The 21,348-nt window shown below is 42.6% G+C and overlaps 1 protein-coding gene across 3 annotated transcripts in view; it reads right to left on the reverse strand.

The window, feature by feature from the left end:
- Nucleotides 1-58: 58 nt before the first annotated feature.
- LOC147200036 (uncharacterized) overlaps nucleotides 59-21,348 on the reverse strand; it is a 36,223-nt gene continuing 14,933 nt past the window's right edge. For all 3 annotated transcript variants that reach the window (XM_086119683.1, XM_086119684.1, XM_086119682.1), the window contains 52 exons: nucleotides 21,058-21,260; nucleotides 20,829-20,938; nucleotides 20,542-20,654; nucleotides 20,284-20,460; nucleotides 20,167-20,198; nucleotides 19,722-19,819; nucleotides 19,561-19,583; nucleotides 19,463-19,484; nucleotides 19,213-19,240; nucleotides 19,055-19,133; nucleotides 18,621-18,767; nucleotides 18,319-18,530; nucleotides 17,657-17,757; nucleotides 17,061-17,179; nucleotides 16,798-16,977; nucleotides 16,678-16,718; nucleotides 16,250-16,347; nucleotides 15,916-15,938; nucleotides 15,808-15,829; nucleotides 15,706-15,733; nucleotides 15,239-15,323; nucleotides 15,021-15,155; nucleotides 14,429-14,631; nucleotides 13,459-13,562; nucleotides 13,233-13,351; nucleotides 12,953-13,108; nucleotides 12,587-12,801; nucleotides 12,416-12,501; nucleotides 12,017-12,147; nucleotides 11,812-11,937; nucleotides 11,237-11,427; nucleotides 10,492-10,580; nucleotides 9,733-9,860; nucleotides 9,487-9,614; nucleotides 9,013-9,130; nucleotides 8,607-8,825; nucleotides 8,131-8,301; nucleotides 7,368-7,517; nucleotides 7,225-7,289; nucleotides 7,004-7,133; nucleotides 6,333-6,418; nucleotides 6,107-6,236; nucleotides 4,878-5,068; nucleotides 4,635-4,725; nucleotides 3,816-3,945; nucleotides 3,536-3,726; nucleotides 2,589-2,750; nucleotides 2,371-2,507; nucleotides 1,597-1,736; nucleotides 1,376-1,470; nucleotides 1,075-1,300; nucleotides 59-828 (listed from right to left, as the gene is read on the reverse strand). In XM_086119683.1, coding sequence (XP_085975809.1) covers nucleotides 761-828; nucleotides 1,075-1,300; nucleotides 1,376-1,470; nucleotides 1,597-1,736; nucleotides 2,371-2,507; nucleotides 2,589-2,750; nucleotides 3,536-3,726; nucleotides 3,816-3,945; nucleotides 4,635-4,725; nucleotides 4,878-5,068; nucleotides 6,107-6,236; nucleotides 6,333-6,418; nucleotides 7,004-7,133; nucleotides 7,225-7,289; nucleotides 7,368-7,517; nucleotides 8,131-8,301; nucleotides 8,607-8,825; nucleotides 9,013-9,130; nucleotides 9,487-9,614; nucleotides 9,733-9,860; nucleotides 10,492-10,580; nucleotides 11,237-11,427; nucleotides 11,812-11,937; nucleotides 12,017-12,147; nucleotides 12,416-12,501; nucleotides 12,587-12,801; nucleotides 12,953-13,108; nucleotides 13,233-13,351; nucleotides 13,459-13,562; nucleotides 14,429-14,631; nucleotides 15,021-15,155; nucleotides 15,239-15,323; nucleotides 15,706-15,733; nucleotides 15,808-15,829; nucleotides 15,916-15,938; nucleotides 16,250-16,347; nucleotides 16,678-16,718; nucleotides 16,798-16,977; nucleotides 17,061-17,179; nucleotides 17,657-17,757; nucleotides 18,319-18,530; nucleotides 18,621-18,767; nucleotides 19,055-19,133; nucleotides 19,213-19,240; nucleotides 19,463-19,484; nucleotides 19,561-19,583; nucleotides 19,722-19,819; nucleotides 20,167-20,198; nucleotides 20,284-20,460; nucleotides 20,542-20,654; nucleotides 20,829-20,938; nucleotides 21,058-21,260 — 6,252 coding nt within the window. In that variant the 3' untranslated portion in view covers nucleotides 59-760. The remainder of the gene's footprint in view (nucleotides 829-1,074; nucleotides 1,301-1,375; nucleotides 1,471-1,596; nucleotides 1,737-2,370; nucleotides 2,508-2,588; nucleotides 2,751-3,535; nucleotides 3,727-3,815; nucleotides 3,946-4,634; nucleotides 4,726-4,877; nucleotides 5,069-6,106; nucleotides 6,237-6,332; nucleotides 6,419-7,003; nucleotides 7,134-7,224; nucleotides 7,290-7,367; nucleotides 7,518-8,130; nucleotides 8,302-8,606; nucleotides 8,826-9,012; nucleotides 9,131-9,486; nucleotides 9,615-9,732; nucleotides 9,861-10,491; nucleotides 10,581-11,236; nucleotides 11,428-11,811; nucleotides 11,938-12,016; nucleotides 12,148-12,415; nucleotides 12,502-12,586; nucleotides 12,802-12,952; nucleotides 13,109-13,232; nucleotides 13,352-13,458; nucleotides 13,563-14,428; nucleotides 14,632-15,020; nucleotides 15,156-15,238; nucleotides 15,324-15,705; nucleotides 15,734-15,807; nucleotides 15,830-15,915; nucleotides 15,939-16,249; nucleotides 16,348-16,677; nucleotides 16,719-16,797; nucleotides 16,978-17,060; nucleotides 17,180-17,656; nucleotides 17,758-18,318; nucleotides 18,531-18,620; nucleotides 18,768-19,054; nucleotides 19,134-19,212; nucleotides 19,241-19,462; nucleotides 19,485-19,560; nucleotides 19,584-19,721; nucleotides 19,820-20,166; nucleotides 20,199-20,283; nucleotides 20,461-20,541; nucleotides 20,655-20,828; nucleotides 20,939-21,057; nucleotides 21,261-21,348) is intronic.

A 21,348-nucleotide genomic window follows, 5' to 3' on the forward strand; every position in this document is an offset into this window, starting at 1 on the left:
GAACCCACAAATATTTGAAACGGCACAGACACACATTGAATGAATACCACTTTGACAGTGTCAATCAAAACTACCTTTTATTTGTATATTTTAATCACCTCAGCACAAAAATACATCTCTAAGATGTAAAATCATTGCATAAGTATCTAAATACAGTATCTGGTTATGTCAGTGTTTCTCAACCTTTATTGACCACAGGCATTTTTTTTAAACTTAAAATCTAATCACACACCACCAAACAAAAAGTATTTGTGTGTGTGTGTGTGTTTGTATATACTTAAATATTGATGATCTTGTGTAAGGTTACTCACAAATGGGCTTCTTTTTAAATTTGATCCTGTTTAATCGATCACTTCTTATTCTGCTGTGCAATAGGCAACCGGTGACTGTTCAAGTTAATTGGACTTCTGCCATCTAGTGGTGTAGAGCAGCAGTGCCCAAGTCTGGTCCTCGAGAGCCCCTATCCTGCCTGTTTTAGACGTTGAAGGAGGGGGTCTCTGGAGGACTGGATTTGGGCACCGCTGCTGTACACCACTAGATGGCAGAAGTAGTAGAGTATTGAATTGTGCCATTCAGTACGCATCACTGGCATCGAAAGGTGGACAGAGATAAATTATTTATAATAAAAAATTACTTTTTTTTTTTAAATAATGAAATTGGATAATATCGCATAGCACATCCGATGATCGGCTGGGAATCACTGAGTTATATAATGAGGTTGATCGGTTAATTTTTTTCTTGATATTCTTCAGTTGGTCAGTCACATAGAAGTGAAGAGGAGGATGAGGAGGAGGAAGAGTGCGTCGACCTTTGCGCTCACACGGGTACCTGAAACAGGAAGTCACGTTAGATGTAGCCGAATCTTGGCTTTGTGTCAGAAGAGATGATCTGACGTGCCGCTCCACCCCTTAGCTAACTGTTGCAGTGCAGATATGGAAAACCGGACCACTGCTATAAAATCTTCAGTTTTTGTTTTGAAGACCGTAATCACTCTATCATGGGCAAACTGTGAACCGTGGACCACAAACAAAGACTAACCACTCATTTTCAATTTTTTTTGTCCGGAACACTCACCACTGGAGCTTTGAGTTGTCGATGATGGCTGGTTAGGCTCGGCTGTGATGCCCGTGGGCGCCACTGTGGGGTCAGCTCTCCCTCCCTGAAGCCCCACTCCCAGTTGGTTGAGCTCAGACTGTCTCTGGCTTTGGATCCATTCCCTCACCAGCTCTTGGTTTTCGTACCGTTTTATGTTGGGCAAGTTGGTGCCGAGAAGATCGCGAACGTCGCCTACACTCATGGCCTGGGCGAGGGGAAAAGACATGCGTGAACAACTTCAACAAAAGAGTTCATTGAAACGGCACTTGTGCACACTGACCATAACAGCAGATGGATTGAGCGAAACGAATGTTTCCAGGTTCATGTTAATATTGGCGTTCACCAGAGTTCGAATGTAATCCAGCGGTGCGCCCCCTGCAGTTTGAGGTAGAAAAAAAAGAAGTCGAAGTCACCTTCATTTTGAGTGAAAATTATTACATCATGGGGAAAATTGTTTCAACAGTGGGAGCAGCTTGGGAAGCATCGTGGGTGTTGGCCTACCAAGATACGGCTCCATGAACTGGTACTCCGCAGTGGAGACGGTTGAGCGGGTGGTTCCTCCAAAAGCTTTGAGAGCGATGATGAAAAGAACTTGCTTTTTCGCCGGAGTGCAGATGGACACATTCAAGACACTTGCGTCTCTGCGGGCGACACCACACTCTCATGTGAATTAGGCATAAAGTCCGACTGGAGGGCACATTACTTTTTTCCATATTTTTCTTCATATGTAAATTCACTGTAACTCAAAATAACGCAGCACCAAGCCATTCATTTCTAAACAGCTTGCAACAAAAGTGAGTCCACCCCTATGTGAAAATGTCCAAATTTTTAATTAAGCAGGTGATCATTTTAAAAATGTTTTTTCTACCCACAGCACCCAAAAATGACAAAATGGTGACGTTTGAATGTTTAATTATTTTTTTTTTTTTTTAAGAGAAAACAGTCTTTGCCTTGAAGCTCAAAATTGAAGGGTGTTGTGTGTAGAATTGTCTGGGTATTTTTTTTTGTAATGCCAAAATGTGTAGAATATAAAACACTTGAAATGCATTCTGGACGTACTTTAAATAAATCATGTTACTGTAACTTCTGTCTATCTTGCACTTGATAAATTCAAAATAAATTTTTAAAAAACTAAAACGAATACTCAAACGAATTAAAAAGCAACTAAAATCAGACATTAAAAAAGCCTATAAAACCTAAAAACGAATTAAAACAAATCCTAATATGGGCTTGTCAATCAACAACAGCGCAATGGTCGACAACGCCACACAATACCTGAGACTTTGTGCCGAAATGCCTTGTAGGACATTCGCGTCTAGGGAACACAGGTTGTCTCCTCCGATGACGTTGAGCTCGGTACTGCCGAGCGTGTTCCCGTTGTGACTCAGATATTTGGTGATGATTTGCTTCGCCTGCACGGAGAACCAAACATGTCCTTCACGAGAACTGCTCGAGTGTTTGTAGCATGAATTTGACACATGCCGTTCCCATACCAGGCTTGAGTTCCAGGGCCCGTTGGAGGAATCCATGAGAGAGGAGAGCGTGTCCACCAGAGTGACGTTCCACAAGATGATGTCATCACTGGTGGCTTGACGTGACGCCTGTCCCAGGAGTTCCACCTGATCGGCCGGGATGCTTGAGTGGTCGGCATACGCCTTCGAACCAATCAGAATCCATGATTTTATTTGTCAAAAAAAAAAAAAAGATAACTGAAAATACATTTTTATACAACTTTCAACAAGTCAGTATAATTATTGAGAAAATGTTCTTTTTTTTGGTCTTGGTCAATTCATATTATAGATGAGTTTTGGGGGTTTATTTTAAATGTACTTATTTCAGTGTTACTGCACTATACTGAAGTCCATATCCCACTGAGGGGCTAAGATAGCTAGTGTTGCATTCTCGCGCAGGGTTTGTTCAAGGTCGCAAATGTTAGCCAACAGTTTTTATAGTTTAAGTACAGGCCAGCTTCTGGAGAACGTTTGCCGAACGTTTGCCACCTTGAAAAAACCCTGACGAGAACATTAGCTATCTTCGTAAACACTCGCAAACGTTAGGCCTCCAGTGAGATGTGGCAAAATGGCCGCCCCCCGAGATGTCCAAAAACGTGTGGATTTTGTCGCTTAACTCATCTTCCATAAACGGAATAGTCATGAGAATGCCTTGTTTAGACGAGTGAAGGCAGCTTTATCAAATGTAATTGCAATAAATTCAATATCTATCCATCGTCACGAGCTGACGTGCACTGCTTCCACTAACAACAGGGCTGCGAACAGAGAGGAGCTAGCTTACAGTTAATGATTGCAACTTAGATACTTCTCTAGCTCCTTGTGATGATATCCCTACTTTTTAAATTGGTTCATTGATTGAAAAATGATTGTCGTCCAGTTTGAGAATGACCAATTTAAAAAATTCAAGCTTCCAGCAAGCAAGCGTCTACCTCTCGCAGCTTTTCCAGCACGATCTTGAGGTACTCGTCCTGGTCCACCTTCTCCGTGATGCTGCCCAAGTTGTCTCTGACGATGGTGGCGTTGAGGCAGCAGTTGAACTGATTCACGTCGAAGTAATCAAACGGGAAGACCTCATCACTGATGGTCACCTGCGTGATGGATCCGACCGTGCACTCGTTTTCTACAAAGTCAAACATTTCCAGGTCAACCTACTTTTTGGGAGGAGCAAAGTAGCTGAGAATTGAGTTGAAAAAAAAAATAGTGACAAACCGAGTGATCGCTTGACTTTATTTCGAATGGACTTTCTCATTTCTTTCTTCAGGCTCTTGCGCTTCTGTTTGGCCACGCCGTTTTCCTTGAGAACCTTCAGGAAGTCCCTTAAGAAACTCCGCTTTGTTTCCTTTAAAGCAACAAGTGCAGCATATCAGGTGCCCTGCTGGAAATGATCCACTTACACTCAATTGGTCTAAAAATATGATTTGTTCATGAAAAAGAATGTATGACACGCGCTGGAGCCTATCGCAGCTGTCTTTGGGGGACACCCTGAACCGGTTGCCAGCCAATCGCAGGGCACACAGAGACGAACAACCATGCGCGCTCACACTCACACCTAGGGACAAATTAGAGTGTTCAATCAGACTGCCGTGCGTGTTTTTGGAATGTGGGAGGGAACCGGAGTACCCGGAGAAAACCCACTCAGGCACGGGGAGAACATGCAATCTCCACACAGGAAGGCCAGAGCTGGAGTCGAACCCGGTACCTCTGCACTGTGAGGTCAATGCGCTAACCACTCGACCACCGGGCATGTTTTTTCTCTTATATTAGTTAATCTTAGAATCACAGTTATTCATCAACCTACAATGGACCCTGATGGGTGTTGCCATTCAAGGTGATTTTTTTTTCATGCCTAAAGAATAATTAAACCAAAATTTTTCAATACATTTCAGTCCACTTTGTGACATTTTTGTTTGGTGTTGTGCCATTAAACACAATAATGCAATGATGTGGCTCGGCTCAATCAAGGTTGGGGCACACTGAAGTAATCCATAAAATGGGGAAAAAAAGAAAAAAAAACAGTGTGCGACATACTCGGTTGAAGTTTTCGTAGAAGTTAGATGTCATAAAGAGAGGTAAAGTCCCGAGATCCTCCAAGGTTCCTTTGGTCCAATTTGACGGAGGACTGGATAGCAACACAAAAGAAACAAACATGGCAACCATTAAATTCCAGTAATCCGATTGACACGACCATGTATTTGGGGACAAACTGTAACTTGCTCGATACTGGATCAAAATACACAAATATTGGTTTCCGCATCTCCGCCGCCATCGTACCCGTATGTCGTATTGCCGCTCTCCAGGAGAGCCTCCACAGCCGTGACTTGGCCCTCACTCAGCTCCGAACAGTTTTGCAATTTTCCCAGGATGGATGCGTCCGAGTTGCTGATATAGATGCCGTCCAGAGTGCAACACATGTTTCCTAAGACGGATATGTCGTTCTCACTCAAACTTTGGTTGGTGATACCCTTGAGAAGAATGGAGAGAAAATTACACTTAGACCCAATGTTCCTTCCTCTGTGCACAATATATGAACAAAAAAAAAAGTTTTTATGAATTTACAGCCCCTTCTGAATTTTTTCTTTTTTAATCAACTGATTCTTGACGGATCAATGGGCAATTTTGTGAAAGGAATCCCTACAATATGGATCATCATATTGTTAGATTTTTTTTTACTTCTTTGATATCACTATTCTTGCTACTGTCCACTTTACTACAGTAAAACAAGAATGTCTTATTTACTGGAGTAGTACAGGCTAATTCTATTCAATTAAAAACACAAACGTTAAAAAAAAATTGCATCAGTTTCGAAGAATAAAGCATCAATTTAATCAGAAACAAGAAGTAACATTTCCTGACAAACCTTTCAGTGGTGCCAGAAAAAAAAATAAAATCTGAATTTTGGTGTAAAACAGGGGTCCCGTGGGCCGAACGTGGCCCACTGCCACATTTCATCCGGCCCCCTGAACAATACCAGAGATGCATTTTTTCCCCCCAAGTCTGGCCATGTGATCAAGACTTGTACATGCATAGAACGTAATATTCTATTCCACCCTTCCATCTGTGGTCTATCCGAAACCCCTCCCTCAAAAAAATAAATAAAATCCGCGATGCACCCCTGTCTAATAAAAACATTGACGAATGGCGAAAAGATTAAAAAAAGGATTGGTTATTATTTATTTCATAAATTGTGCCTGTCAAAAGCCTAGAACGGATTCATATCCGGTTATGTGCGGCATTTTGGAAAACAACAAATGTTGATGTCTAGACACCTCCTGCGATCGTCACACTTTTTGTTACAAACCGAACCCGGCCCCCGTCAGAGAAGGGAAAAGTTATTTAGCCCTCACAGGAAAATGTTGGGAGACCCCTGGTGTAAAGGGTCACAATTTTATGTGGGAAAAAAAAGTAAGGTTAGTCTTGGATATTTTCTGGATGAATTGTACGGCCAAGTAACACGTCTTCAGTTTTTTCCAATTCGTTGACGGTGTGCATCCTGAACTCACCAGGCAGGTCTTGGCATTTTCAAACAGAACGGTCGGTATGCTGCTGAGCACCGAAGAGAAGATGGAGAAATCGGCTTCTGCCAGCTCTTCAAAGTAAGATCTGCAGCTGTCTTGCGGCACCAACGAATAACTGTGGAAGGGACACACCAAACCAAAGTTCTGCAAACTGCTCTTCTATTTTGCGTTAGTGCAAACAAACCAACCAGCCTGATGACGATGCACCTACTTGTAATACAGCAGCATATCGCGAGGGTAAAGCTCAAAGCTGGTGGCGTCCGACTCATCTTTGATGTGGTTGTACATGCAGGTTAGCTGTCAAAAAAGCATTGGAAGGTTTTAATTTCAATGTGCATGGTTTGGCCAGAACTAGGTTGTTTTGATTGGCACGGTGTGGCCACCAACAAATCTTTTCCGATTCAAATGAATGGAGATGAACATTTTCTTCACTTTCAATAGTAGACAACAAAAGACAAGTTTACTCCAAAAAAGTTGTGCTCCTTTTTTCCAATTTCAACTTTTGGCTTTTCATATTACCCCAATTTTTTTTTCTTCTGAGGGTGACACTGGCATTAAAGTTTGGTCAAAGGTCTTGGTGCTGTCAAACGGCCAAAATCTCGCCACTCGATTGGATTCTAGTTCTTTGCCTTTGCAAGAATTTATTTATTTGAAAGTATATTTAGCTCAAAATGTTTTTAAAGTATTACCATAGAACACACAAGACATTTCGGTGCAGTTAAAAAGTAGAATGGCACTCTTGCGTATGCTGAATTTTGTGATTGGAATTCATCACCGAGAAGTTAAAGCAAACCTTAACAGCTGTTGGCCTATATTGCAATTTTTGACTTTTGGCCAGGATTTCATTTGCCCTGAACCCGCATGTGTCAAACAACAACTCACCTGAGTCTCCGCCAGCTTCACCTTGTTTCTGCCTTTCCTCCGGCACGCCCGGATCAGCTTTTTGACTTGCGATTTTTGGAACGTCCTCACTGAACTGCACGTGAAGCCTTGCAGCACAGACGACGACAAACTGCAGACAAAGCAAACGCACAGTCAGTGAAAAAAAACAACCAAAAACACAAAACAATTTGAATCTGACTGCTACAGAAAATAAATCTCACTTGTCCGCACTTCCCAGCAATGTCGTGGCCGATTCCACAGCAACGACCTCAAAGAGCAACTCAGCCTACAGCAACCGCAAATCGTACCGAATAAGACACGTACAATCGTAGGTATTCCCAAAAGTTTTGTCAAGAGTTCTCACCTGCTTGCGTTTCCATTTCTTCTTGTTGAGCTTGGTGAGAACCTTCTCGGTGCTGCTAACACCCAAAAGCAGAGAGCCGGGGATCTCCGTGGCCAAATCGTCCGGGATGTTCTCCACGACATCGTCACTGCTGCTGTTCACCGAGATGATCTAGGCGGAGGAGGTAAATTCCTTTTATAGCGGCTCATGTCTAAAAAAAAAGGTTTCAAAATGTTTTCTGAATTTTTTTGGACCTCGGAATTCGTAGTTGCTTGAACTGATGGGCTCTAATTTGGCAAGTTCAACTTCTGCCGACCTTCACTTGGAATTATTTTTCACATGTGAATAGCTGTCTGAAAAAAGTTATAGCTAATGAAAACCAACAAAATAACTCAAAATTGAAAGTTTAAAAAAAAAACATTTTTGGAAAGAAAAGAAAATAAAGACTTTGCTTTAAAAAGAAAAACTCCATTTTATGTTGATAAAACTAATGAGAATTAGCACAAACAAGTCCTTCTTTTTAATTTTTTAAACTTCATACATGATCTTTTGGGGTTCATTTTCAAATTTGAAACTATTTTAACTCTGGACTGAAACCAATCTTCAGGCTGTTTGTCAAATGTAAAGTCTGTGAATGCACTGTGGTTTAAATCTCTTTCAATTGGGACTGCACCAATTTGTAGAATGGAGGTGGGCTCAACAATTCTGTTGTGATGAAATTCGAAGCCCCAAATCTCAGAACTGTGAGGCAGACATGCCAAACACCAGGCCTAAAGTGTCCTACCTGCGACACAACCGCCAGCTGGATGATCCGCGGGGCGGTTGTGAGGTGCATCAGGAACGTTGGGTCCTTGGAAGCGGTGATCAGCTCCGACCCGTCAATGTTGCTGAAAGTATTTGCGGGCACGCCGAGGATGAGAGAACCCAGCATCAAGAGTGATGATGCGTTGTTGATCTGGCGGTGACACATTTAGATTTAGATTTAGATTTAGATAAGATAAAATATCAATCCTTTAAGAATTCCCAAAGGGGAAATTCAGATGTTACAGTAGCGCAGAAAACACTAAGCAGCATTCACAAAATAAGAACAGACAATATATATACAGTAAATGGAATTCTAGTAGGACACTGTTTGACAGGACTTTTTCAAAGGATAAACTGGGACTTGATGTATTTTTGAGTTTCAGATCAAAACAGAGCAACCTGGATTTTTTTTTTTTTTTAAATGTAAAAGTAGCCCAAGTCTGGCCACTGAGATACCTGCATGAGCCCCGAGGACATGAGAGCCAAGACAATGGCCTTGGCCTGGCCTGAATGCCAGCCCGTCACGTTGCTTAGGGTACCCAGGGCCTCGTGTAAATCCTTGCCGTCGATCGTTTTAATCTGGCCCACTGAGATGCCGGCGCTTTCTTTGCCGAGGGCTGCGATGGATGCGGCGTCAATCTCGTCGCCGAGGTTGCCCGCCAAAGCAGCGGCTACCTGTCGACAGAACATGAAAACGCCCTTTTTTCCGTGTTGCTGTTCTGTACAAGCGGCAGAGAAATTCAAAGAGGTGACGAAGTCGACTTATTAATTTTCACCCTTCTGAAGTAGAGCCCTGACAGAAGCAAGATGCTGCTTCTTCCCGTGAGATGATGTTGTTAAACAACAAAGCAAAAGAGCTCACCTGTGGATCCAGGTCAACACACAGCGTGGTCAGGTTGTGCAGAACCAGCATGCTTTCATCTGCCGATAACTGGCTGAATGCCACCCCTGGCACGAAGCAGCGAAATGACAGAGGAAGGCTGCGAAGATAAAGCAGCAACGATGCCATTATGGGGTTTTTTTTTTTTTAAATGGGACAGAGAAAACAGATATATGCCGACTTTTTTTCAGTTTCACTCTTTCAGGGACAGCGGTCACGACAGTGGTCTGCTTTTCAAGTTTTCAGGTTACAGGGTGCATGAAAGGGTTAATGGCTTTACTTATTTAATTTCTGATCAAGTCTTTATTAGACATATCATGTCACCGTGTGATGAATAGCACATTCATCTCGCCATCCTTTTACCTTTGTGTTTGTCCTCCATTAGGGTTGAGAGGTGAGAGGTCACATTTAAGTCTGAGGCAGACATGCTAACACTAATGTCAAACGAACACTCACAATATGGGGTTAAAATTGCTGTCCTGCTTGTATAGCAGCTCTGTGTAGTAGTTCACAACATTGACAGGTAAGACGGTTTGGTTGAAGATGGCGATGTTCTGTTGGTCCACAGTGAACAACTGCAGAACCTGCAGCAAAGAGGCGGTAATCGTTTAAACACACAGATGCCACTGTTCGTCCATCTCATATACATGCAGTCGAAAGTACGCTAGCTAGCACACTAACAAAACATTGTTTTGGAAATACCTCTGGGGAGCCGAAAGTGAAAAAATCTTGCAGAGTGATAAACTCAACGAACGGTCCAATGTATTCCGCAAACCATGCTGTTGAGTTGAGCTCTGGGTGACTTGCGTTGTAACACTTGGGCGCTGACGCTGTTTAAAAAAATTAATATTTTCATTAGGAAAAAGATGCCAAAAGCAGATGTCATATACTCCCAGTTAATGAATTATTAACTTATTTTCCCGTTATATAAGAAAACCTTTATTAGTCTCGCAATGGAGAAATTCCCGATTCACAGCAGCAAAGTTATGAAAGGAAGAAGTAGAACAACAAAATATAGGAGCTCCTGGAAAGGCAGCCACTCACGCGGCGCCACTTTGAAGTCAAAATAACAATATGAATTCACTGTTGTGTTCACAGCAAAAATATAAGTCCAAGTCCAGTAAAAAGAACAACTTATTGTGCTATAGTTCATATGTTCAACCTTGCTACATGGCTAGCTTGTTATTTCCTTTGGCTTTCAAAATAACCCAAATGTTATTGGTGGTTTCGGGGACGTGTTACAATGAAATGAGTGTTGTACAGGTCAGCAAAAGTGTGATATACCATTTTTTTCCGATGTCATTTTCAAATAGACCTTATTGGTTTGGTTCATGCTAGAATTAGCAAGTAGCCCGCTGTAGCCACAATATGCTAGTTGTCTTTCATCAAATAAACATTGCTGAATGAAATACACAATCCAGTAAAATATCTTTGGAAAATTAAGCAAACACCAAAATTTACCCGAGTTAAGGTAAATCGTGATGGTATCAAACACATCTCGTCTCACAAAGTCCACAGCAGAGAAGTTGAACAGGCCAAGAACCGATACACTGAAACAAAACCAGAACACATTCTTATTAGGTGTTGGCAGGCTTTCTTTGCTAACCTACAGATGGGTCCAGTCATTATGGGTAAAGCCTTCATCGGGGGAGATGACTGATATACAATGTTAACGTTTCAATCTTTTTTGATGGGGAAAAAAATGTGGTGACTATTTAGGAAGAGTTTCTTATTTGTTTCAATTTGACGACGCCAATAATTGAGATATACGATGGAGAGAAAGTTGACCATTACAGCAAAGGCCTTTATTGGTTGTAGCGTGATTATTTTTAGTGCTCTTTCACAAGTCCACACTCTAATTTATCAGTGCCACTGGTCAATTGGTAGGTGCTCCTGTTTTGGTTAGCAACAGAATTGAAAAAGGCTCGGCAGTTCGCGCTTTAATGTCGATGAACTTAGATAAGCAGAGTTACTACCTCTATTACTACCCCTCATGAGGAAAAAATGAAGTGCCTATTTAGGGAGAGCTGCTAAGGTTGACAGCGTAATGAATTGAGACACGTACAGGTACATTAGAATGGAGGCCACTATTTGACGAACTACGGCAAGGGGTTCTTCCTTGCCCCTCACTGTTTTTGGATTATTCTGTTCAAAAGTGAAACTACATGTCGGAGGTGACCACAGGTAACGGAATAAGAGGGCATACAATTCCTGAAAAGCCAGGCAGGAGGTGTTGTATGTTGTGACGTTTCCGATGAGATCCCTGGTGAGAAAATTCAAGTAGTTGGCGATTCGTCGGTCGAACCAGGCTTTGACCTCCGATCTGCTGGAGCTGCCGAGAGCCAAAGGCCACAAGCAGGGTAGCATGGGCCTCCTCACCGCCACTGGGAGTGTTTCCTGCAGGGAGTAGAGGAATGTAATGTTCGGAATTAATTTTTTTTTTGAATGATGCATGTTTACCTCCTAGGACAAGCAAGGCCTAAATAATATCAGGAGTACTGTTGTACGTTCACAACAAATATCCTAATAATTGGTCCGGGACATTGTTTAAATTTATTCCCAAGAGTCTGTTTTCTGCATTTTGTAGCATTTCTTTTGCCGACAGTGCTTCCACTGGGAAAAAGTGGAGGCTTAAAACTACCAGTTTATGTCTTGTGTGCTATGATCCACAAATTTGTCAGCAACTTGGGGCTCATCTCAAAACTCAAAAAGTAAGTCGCCACTGAAGTCCCAGGTAGCAAATGAAGGGCCTACCGCTGATGTTTACTGTACTGTACATACCTTCTCCAAGAACGAAGGCGTCTCGAGGTAATTGCCGAAGATGGAGCAAAGTTCGGCATCATCGTCAACAATGTCAGGCTGGCGAAGGTAGCTGCCAAGCTCCGACGGAGCCACGGAGTTCACCAACTAAATACACAACAAACATGAAGCCGATTATTGTCATGACGAATTGTCCTTACGGTACGTCTTACTTCTGGACCCGCACCTGATTCCTCTTGTTCTGAGGAATGAGCGACAGGAAGGTGGTCAGGTTGGGTAGCTGAAAGCCCAGAAATGAACTTTGCAGGAAGTCGTAGTAACTTTGGTTGTTGGCATAGCAACGCAGAGGGATTGGTCCTGCAATGGAAAACAAAGTCATCAAATATAACAGAATTTGCTCAATAGGATGATCAAATATTCCGATGTTTTGAAAGACTATTTCCATCCATTTTTGACACTTGTATGACAATTAGGAATCACCGATGCAAATCAACTTAGCATTATGAATACGACACAATATTCTCCATGGTGGAGGTAAGAATTTGCCCCAACTGAGTGAACACAGAGCAACTTCAAGGTGTTAGCCTTATTTTTTTTTAATGTCTCAACTTGGTGGTGTCATTACCTTTGAGAGCCTGAACAATGTGGTTGTGTATTTCCTTTTGTGTCCGGTTACTGAGACTTGAGATGGTGGTGTTGAGATCCTTGATTCTGACGATTGGAGCAAAGAGAAAAGAGTAAGTTGCCGTTCGGGAGAAACGTGTAGTTCTAAGTCAGACCGATTTATTCCTCGTACCCTTGCCGCTCGACGCTGCAGTTCTTTGCCGACAGTATTTGGAAAAACGGCGAAACATGCCACGGCGACAGTTGGAACAGCAAGGGGGGCAGTCGAACCCGGAGCCACGATGAGACCACGGAGTCGCGGACGGATGGTTCGGAGAGACTCGCACGATCGAACACAACCTCCAATAGGGCTGACCTCACTGGGGCAGGATAGAAACTTTCTTTACCCTGCAGAAGACGTGAGATGACGACAATCAGTGACACTGATGGCTCTATTTAGGTATGTGTGTCTTCTACGGACTTCTTACTTGCTGCTGTAAGCAACTTTTTTTATTATTAATATTCAATTTCTCCTGCTTGAAGTCACTTAAATACCCACCTTGATCGACGGGGAGAAGTCATCAAAGAAGGTGGGCAGGGACTGGTTGGGGACGTGCTCCATCACCATGGCGACCTGGGCAGGGCTGGTTAGTGCACCTGGCGTGGAGGACAGGTCAGCAAGCTGTCTCACCGTTAATTGTGGTAAGGCCTCGAACTGCATGCATGCACACGAACACACACACACACACACACACACACACACACACACACACACACAGGTTTAATTGGATTTGGGGAGTGAAATAGTTTTAAAAAAATGAAGAGGAGTAAGAAAGTACCGGTGAGAAGTTAGGATGGAGCATCTGAAGCTCGCTGAGGAGCAGTAGGTGAGAGAAGGCGCCAAAATTCAACTGCAGCCATTCGCTGCTGTTGCTGCTGTGGGTGATGCAGCTGGGATCTGGACCACCAAACACAAAAGAGGAAGAACAGGAAATAGACGTGTACATTTTAGTGAATGAGCAATGTGTGTGTGTGTGTGTGTGTGTGTGTGTGTGTGTGTCTTACCGTCTGTGTCATTGCGGGTCAGGAAGATCTTGATGAAGTGTGATACAAAAGACGTCTGTGCGGCAATGCTCATATTTGGCTGGACGTGACTCAGAGCCTGCACGCTGTAGTCGAGAAAAAGTGGATGCAATTACACTTGTGTCTTGAGATGTGAGTTCACTTTGTTCCATGATCACACTCATATCTCAAATCATCTTTTCCCATTGAATTGAACGGAAATCCATTCCAGCCTTCCCCAAATGCTACGAAAATTGATTTGATGTGTATTTGAATAAGGAAAGATAACCATTTGGAAACACAAAGTAATGACATAATTAAATGGAATGGAGAACAACTCAACACCTTTTGTCCCGCTCCAAATGCGCTTCTTTCTGGTGTGCCTACTTTGGCCACTTGATGGCAGTATAAGACAGACAAAGGGATATACTGGCCACTGTATTTATGGATCCCACTGAATTCAATCTTGGCAGTTGTGCCGCAGCCAATCATATTACAGTCGGGCGTGTTTCGTAGAACTCATATATTCTACGCACAAATATTAGTTACAGCGGATAACGAGTACAGAAAAGTGAGTAATATTATATGTTCTGTCTACATATAATGTTATTGCTGAACCATTTGTGTTTGGTCCATTGCTGAAAGCGTTCAAGGACCGCAACATAGACGCTAATTAGCATTAGCATCAAGCAAGTGAGGCTTTTCTTTAAATGGTTGATTTGCTGTTTTAGGTTTTGTGTGACAGTAAACTTCAACCGGGAGTGGCATTAAACAGTTTGAAGACTCATTTTTTGTGGTGAAGATTTCATTATTTGCCAAATTACTGCTGATTGTGAAGTAAGCCGAATGGAGTTCACTCTATCCAAACTCAAGTCTGTGCTCACACGTCAAGGCAAAGCTTGTATCTCAACACCTCGCAGGTCAAGCCCCTTGTATGCTGAACTCGATGTGGTTGCAAATCCGCACGTCTTACATGTGTTGGTAGCTGGTGCAATCCAAATCCTTGGTGGTGAGACAAGACAGGAAATCAGGAGAGGCTGCATGCAGAAATGGGCGAAGCCTGTGTTTGAACCAGAGCTCGAGATCATTGACAAAGGCTCCAGGGAAGGTGTCCAATTGGACTTCTCGGATAGCGTCCAAAATGACGGAGGCTGCTGAATTCCCGGGGTTAAATGTCTGCAAAATAAAACACGTGACAGGTCGCTGTGACTGGTTAAGTTCTGTGTTCCCCAACCTTTATTGAGCCAATGCACGGATGGGCACATACTGTATGTCATTTATAGGGCAGGGTTTAAAAATAATCGATTACTGGTAATTGAATCAAATCAATTTTCCTTTTCATAGCCTGACATTGATTTACGGGTTTTACAGTTTTTAAGTTTACAGTGGGGGTTTTTTTTGCCACTTTATTTACACAGTCTGCACTGTGGTTGGAATTCATTTCAATTATTTATTTGTTTTGATCAGGTCATGTTTAATAAAACATACATACATGAATAATGTATGTATGTTTTACATAACTGCATTGGGTTCAAATCTTAATGTAAATGTTCATATTTTCCTACCATGTTGGTGAGCAGGTCCAGAGACTCGTTCAGCAAATGAGAAGATTTGGTGAGGAGGAGCTTCCAAAAGGGAAGATGGCCAGAGGGGTTGCAGGTAAAAATCACGGCCAGATCCTGATTTGTTAACGGCGACAGCTGTGACGTGAAAGAACAGAGCGGATAAATGAAGACTGAAGGCCACATTAAAACGTCATTCTACCGAGAGGCGTGACGTTTACCGATGCGCACGCAAATTGCTCCACGGCAAAGTTGCAGAGGCGTCCTTCATGCGTCCCGTTGTCTAGTAGGAGCTGTAGTGCAGTGCTGTGAACGGCATCACGATAAGATGTCATCCTGGACCCTTTTCCAAATCAGTTTCCGATTCAAACTGATTCTAAGGCACACCGTGTGATGCGGCCAAACCCGATTTGAAGCCAACCATCATAAAAAAATGACAGTTAGCATCTAGCCCCCACACATTGGGGGATTTCACCCACACATTCAGCAATTTGATCTACCGTATGATGTTCAACGGTGAGCCTGTATAAGCTTTTGAAAGGGCACATTCAATATACTTTAATGTACTTATCCAGAGTTACATATGACATTATAAATACAGTTAAGTATTGTTGTAAAACACCATAAACACATAGTTTTGAATTGTATTTGTATGGCTTGGTCTTAGCGGCAGCAAAACTGTACTCACCTGTTGACTGCCATACATATCTCTGTGGCTGTGAGCAACAACATGACACAAATGAGCGACAGTGAAGCGTTGTGTTATAGATGAAGTAAGAAAAGGACTTACCATTGATTGGGGTGACAGTGCACTGAAGGTTGAGAAAATTAATATAGTCACTTATACAATACTTTTATAAAATCAACTTGAGTAAAAAGTGGTATTGCGCATCATCACCTCTCCACTGTAGATTACGCAACCTGGAGAAAAAAAAACAAGCAAATTCAAATTTTAGAACAAAATACTGTACATATAAAATGCCGAAATGATCAACTCACTGGATTTTTTATTTAATACACTTGTACAACCTAATGAGATAAAGGAAAGATCAGATTGCTTGACATTGTCGGGATATTTATTTTAGGATGTTCATTCTTGTGGTTGTAGTTTACTGTGATGTTCAAATGCGCTGCATCATAGTCCGAACTTTCTTTATTATGTTGAGCCTCAAAGTTAATCTAGTCTGGGATCTCATTAGATCGAGTGAGTGTCTATTTTTGAATTGTCTCACCAGGCGGAAGGAGCTCAGCCAGTTTCAACTTGCTGGAGGTGATAGACGACATCACGCGGAGAGGAACGGTCTGCAAGGCCAGGTCCAATCTTGTGAAACTGGAGCACGACAACGGTAAACACATCAATTTTTATGTTGAGAGGGAAAACATTTCTCTGTGCTGTATGTTACACATACAGTACATTTGACAATAAAGTTTTATCCAATCCAATCAACGTTACATTTCCTGTTTAAAAATCTTTCATCTTTCAAAATCATTTTCAAGGGTACATTTGTTCATCCCCCCCAAACCAGTGTGTAAATTAAGTGTGGCATAATTCTCTATTGTTTATGTATTTTGACTGAAGACTATCCGAGGCCTTTTATCAAATTGTGGGGAAAAAAGCACGCTATGTCCTTTTTGAAAGACATTTCATGTATGGACTCACAGCATTTTGTAGGAGGAACAGGAAAGATTTCCATTGACCGGCTGAAAAGGGAAGAAACGAAAACGTGGTTACCGTCAAAAATTGCTTTCTCTTTCAAACCCTCGGCTGATTGCAGCTCACCGGTTGAAGGCGTCCGACAAGGTGCATGAGGAATTCAGGGATTTTTAAGCGTTCCTCGGGCGAGTTGGTCAGGTGATCCAACACCGCATCGATGATGACGTCTATCTCCGGGAGACCGGGAGAGGGAGTGAACAGCAGGTCCAGCCGTTGCCGTAAAGACAGAAGAGGCAGGGCCTCCAGCTAAAAAGAGGCACTCATTATGATCTTGTTCATAAGATGGGCCGACAACTATGGTCTGTTTGTTGTTCATCGTGACATCTCACAGGGTTGAAATCCGGGTTTAGCTGCAGAATCTCTTCGAGGGTCAAAAACCGGGAAAATGGACCTACGTTCACGATCAGCCACTCTGTGCTGCTGTTGAATCCCGAGAGGCAGCTTGGGCCTGTGAATGGTCAAGAAGTCACCTCTATGACAACCGTGTGCATCGAATTCATTAAAAGGATTGTGAGTCGGAGGAATGAGAAACATGACACATGTGATGCAGTTATAAGGCGCCACTTCACAAATGTGTGATATCTATCCCAACCCAACTTTATATCCTATGCGCGCGCCGGCAGTGTTCACACCCACAACGGCGCAAAATACCCTTTTTCAGAAAGCTCCACATGGGTCTGCGAAAATCAAACTTCTTCTAGCCCGCCGCTACCCAGATTTATACCGCGCCTCGTGCCAGACTTGCACTGGCCATGAAGATAAGCTCAAATGCTGTCCAGCTACCCACTAGCACAACTCTTCACAAATTTGTCTGTAAAATTTGTTTGAAAAGAGCAGCAACTGAATTCACCCGAAATTGGAACAACTTGAAATTCAACCATTGTGAACATTTGAAATTGAGTGAGGGCATGCATGACAAGCTGACCTGAGACTGGACCAGACAGGAAATTCACGACGAATTGCTGCAAGATCCCGAGCCGCCGCGTGTGGGTGATGTTGTCATAGTGTTGCTTGAAAATCTCCAGGCTGACATTGAAAAGAGCATAAGGAAGCAGTTTGGTGCTTTTTCCTTAAGCGAAGTGTCAACTCGTATAAATTGAAATTGTATTTTCAAGTTTAAAAAAAAATCTCATTTTCAGGCCTTTTAATTCACAATTAGGTTCATTTCCGCTTATCGGACCTTGTAAAATATTAAAAGTTGAGTTTCCATTGGTAAAGTTCAATACCCAGTTCTCACAAATTTAGATTCAGCATCCATCCATCCATTTTCTAATCTGCTAATCCTCACAACGGTTGCGGGCGTGCTGGATTTGAACCCTGCACCTCTGGACTGTGAGGCAAATGTGGTAACCAGTCCTCCACCGTGCCGCCCACTTAGATTTACTGAGCCATGAAAAGCCATGAGATTTTAAAGGCACCTTTTCCCACCAACGTTTACCTTAATGAGCTTGTTACCAAATCTTAGCCACTTAGCATTTAGAGAGCATCTTTGGCCATCAAATGTCAGATGAGAAGTATTTGAAGTATATTTAATTTCATATAGTGTATTTGGTTTTATTTCTAAATCATACTAAGGTCTTCACTTACATCTCCTGATATGACTGACAGCTGAGGTTCCTGTAGCTCAGGCAGCGGAGGAAATTGTCTGACGCAAACGGCAGGAAGCCCTTCAGGCGCCCTGAGAACCACCTGGCGATGACGCTGCTGTTCCTCAGCTGTTCGTCGCTCAGCAACGCCACGCGAGTCTCACCGATCACGTCCAGAATCTCAGGCGCAGATGGTCCGATTGTGTTCCCGGGCTATGCAAAAAAAAAAAAAAAAAAGTACAAAAATTTCTGAGCCATCTCTCCTTCCTCTCATTTACGATGATGACTTCTTCTTTCACTAACGATGCTGGCCAGCATGTCCAAAGCTGGATCCAAGATGGGCGAAAGATGACTGAGCAGGATCTTCCATAGCACTCTGGACCGTTTGCTGTTGCCGGTGAAATTGCATGACAGAAGGGACGCCAGCTGATTTGCCGTGAAGTTCTGCAGCTGGATATAGGAGATGGGTCAAATCGCAAATATGGTATATACTGTATATTTTTAATTAGTATAAGGTATTGCCAATACAGTGTGTGACAATTTTGCTCTGAACAACCACTGAGTCAATGAGAGAATGGAAATATGCAGACAGTGTTGGTGGCCAGCTAGCTGGCCCTGTGAGGCAAATTGAAAATCAGATTGGCTAATCAAACAAGACAATAGACTTTGGGAATAAATTAAAGAGGGTGTCTTGATTTAAAATCCAATTAGGCCCCAACATAAAAAAAAAATGTAACCTGTGAACACGCATAGTCCTCCAGTGTAAAGTTGCAGGGGATCTCCACAGATGTGCTCAAGGCCAAATGAAGGTCGGAGCTGTACAATGAGCATATTAGCACATCAGGACGACAAAGCATGCGGCGTGGCGACTGAAAGTATTTAGCTTTCAACATACCTGTTGATTCCCTTGCAGACGTCAGTTGCTGTAAAATTGCATCGAATTTGTATTAACTCTGCATGTCATCTTTTTCAGATGTTTCATCGAAAATCTGCCTAGCAACAAGTAACCTCCCCAGGTAAAAGCAATTTCAGCAGTTCTGTCAATGTGTCTGCTGGATACTTGATATTTATTTTTAGTTGCCAAGTTTTATAATGCAATGCGTATGATTTAGAGCAAATATGTGAATTTTCAAAAGACTTCTTACCATTGATCTGGATCACCAAGCACTGTGGAAGAACAAAGCAGGTTAAAGCTTCTGAAATAGAATAGAGTAATTGTGAATGTAGTTAGAGAAAACCTCACCTTTATGTTGTCCGACACACACTCTGCGAGAGAAACCCCGCCCCCCAAAAGAAATCACACATTCAGGTCCAGGTTACAGCTCCGGCATTTATCCAACAATATTATTAACAAGATTTGCTCATGAAGTTTAATGTATGTAGCCTTGAGAAAGTTTTCTCTACCTTTAGGCGTGGATTGGATGACTTGGTCTACTTTATCCCGTACGAGAAACTCCATGTCAGGAGGCACGGACACAATGACTCTTTGTAGCTGCTCAAAACTGAAACAGCAAAACACAAATAATGAAACTTTCTTTTAACCGCAAAAAAAGTGATGGGCTGGTAAAAAATATTTGATAAAAAAGTAATAATTTGACAATATTTTTCCCATCCAACCATCCATTTTCAACACCGCTCCATTTTCAACACTCATCCTGAACAGGGTCACAGGGAGTTGCTGGAGCCTATTCCAGTTGAATTCGAGCTGAAGGCAGACTACACCCTGAACTGGTCGCCAGTCAGTCACAGGGCACATGTAGTGAAACTTTTTTTTCTAAACATAGATAATATTTTTTTTTCCATAGAAAAGCTATTTCACAGTCATTGAAATAAACAAAAGAGTACTCACATGGTTTGAGAGACTGCACAGGGAGGCTGGACCTGCAATTTCCAAAACGTTTTAGCATACTTTCCTGATAGTGAAATACTGCTGAGTCTGGACAATCAAACCCATCAGAGCAGTCACCTCAGTAGCCAGGAGGAGCAAAGCATGCAAGACCTCAAGAAGCCTCCTCTCTCTGGGGAACTCCAGCAGGAAATCAAACACCTCACGAATCACATTGTCCTTCTCGGGAGGAGTCAGGGGAGCCAGGAGCATCAGCTGCGCCGTCTGTCTTGGAGACAGCTGATCCAGAACCTCCAGCTAGTGAGGCGACAGAGAGAAAAATGTCATTAGCATGCGGCGCAGCCTTCGCTTGGTTGAGTTCTGATGCGCGTGACTCACGCCTGAGAAGTTAGGGTTGAGATCGTACAAGTCTGCAATGTCAGCCACGTGCGAGAAGGAACCAAAATTCTTCCACAGCCATTCGGTGCTGTTGTTAGCTGAGAAACACGCGTCTGAAACATACACACAGGACTTCATCAAATACGCTATATTACGGACTCAGCCGCGATAAAAGGGGTTTATACTGTCCTTGGAAAACTATTACAGAGTTTTTAAACTCATGTTCAAATAATTCCGGTAGTTAAAACTTTAACCAGATCATAACAAAATGTTTCCTTTTTACTCACCAGACATGTTGTGACGCCTCAGGAAGAAGTAGACGAAGTGCGTATAAATGTTTTGGTGATGTAGTGAAAGGGGTTCAAAGTAGCTCATGTGTTGGCTGAGGAGAGCAACTCTGCACAGTGACAAACGATAAATATTATCACTGGAAACATTTAACAGAGTTTACTCTGAGAATACTGTATAAACATACCAACGCATGTCAGAGTGAGAGGAAAACAGTGGCAGACTCACAGGGCTTGGTAAGCGGGACAGGAGAAGTTGTTGGCGCTCAGGCAGGAGAGCAAGTCCGTGGGAATGTGGGGAAGGAGGGGTGACAGCTTGATATGAAACCATATGGTGACGAATTCCGGGTCGTCTAGGTTATCCTGAGTAAAACTGTGAGAGTCGGCTTTGCTGAAGATCTGCCGGAAGTCAGACGCCACTTCTGTGAAGTTCTGGAAACACAAAAGAAAGGTTAATGAAAAAACGTGCATCCACAAAGTACAAATATAGTAGTGCCTTAGAATGTAACGTTGTGTGCAT

The sequence above is a fragment of the Hippocampus guttulatus genome, chromosome 9 (genome assembly GCF_054856545.1).
Source record: "Hippocampus guttulatus isolate MCC_2025c chromosome 9, RoL_Hgut_1.0, whole genome shotgun sequence".
NCBI lineage: Eukaryota > Metazoa > Chordata > Actinopteri > Syngnathiformes > Syngnathidae > Hippocampus > Hippocampus guttulatus.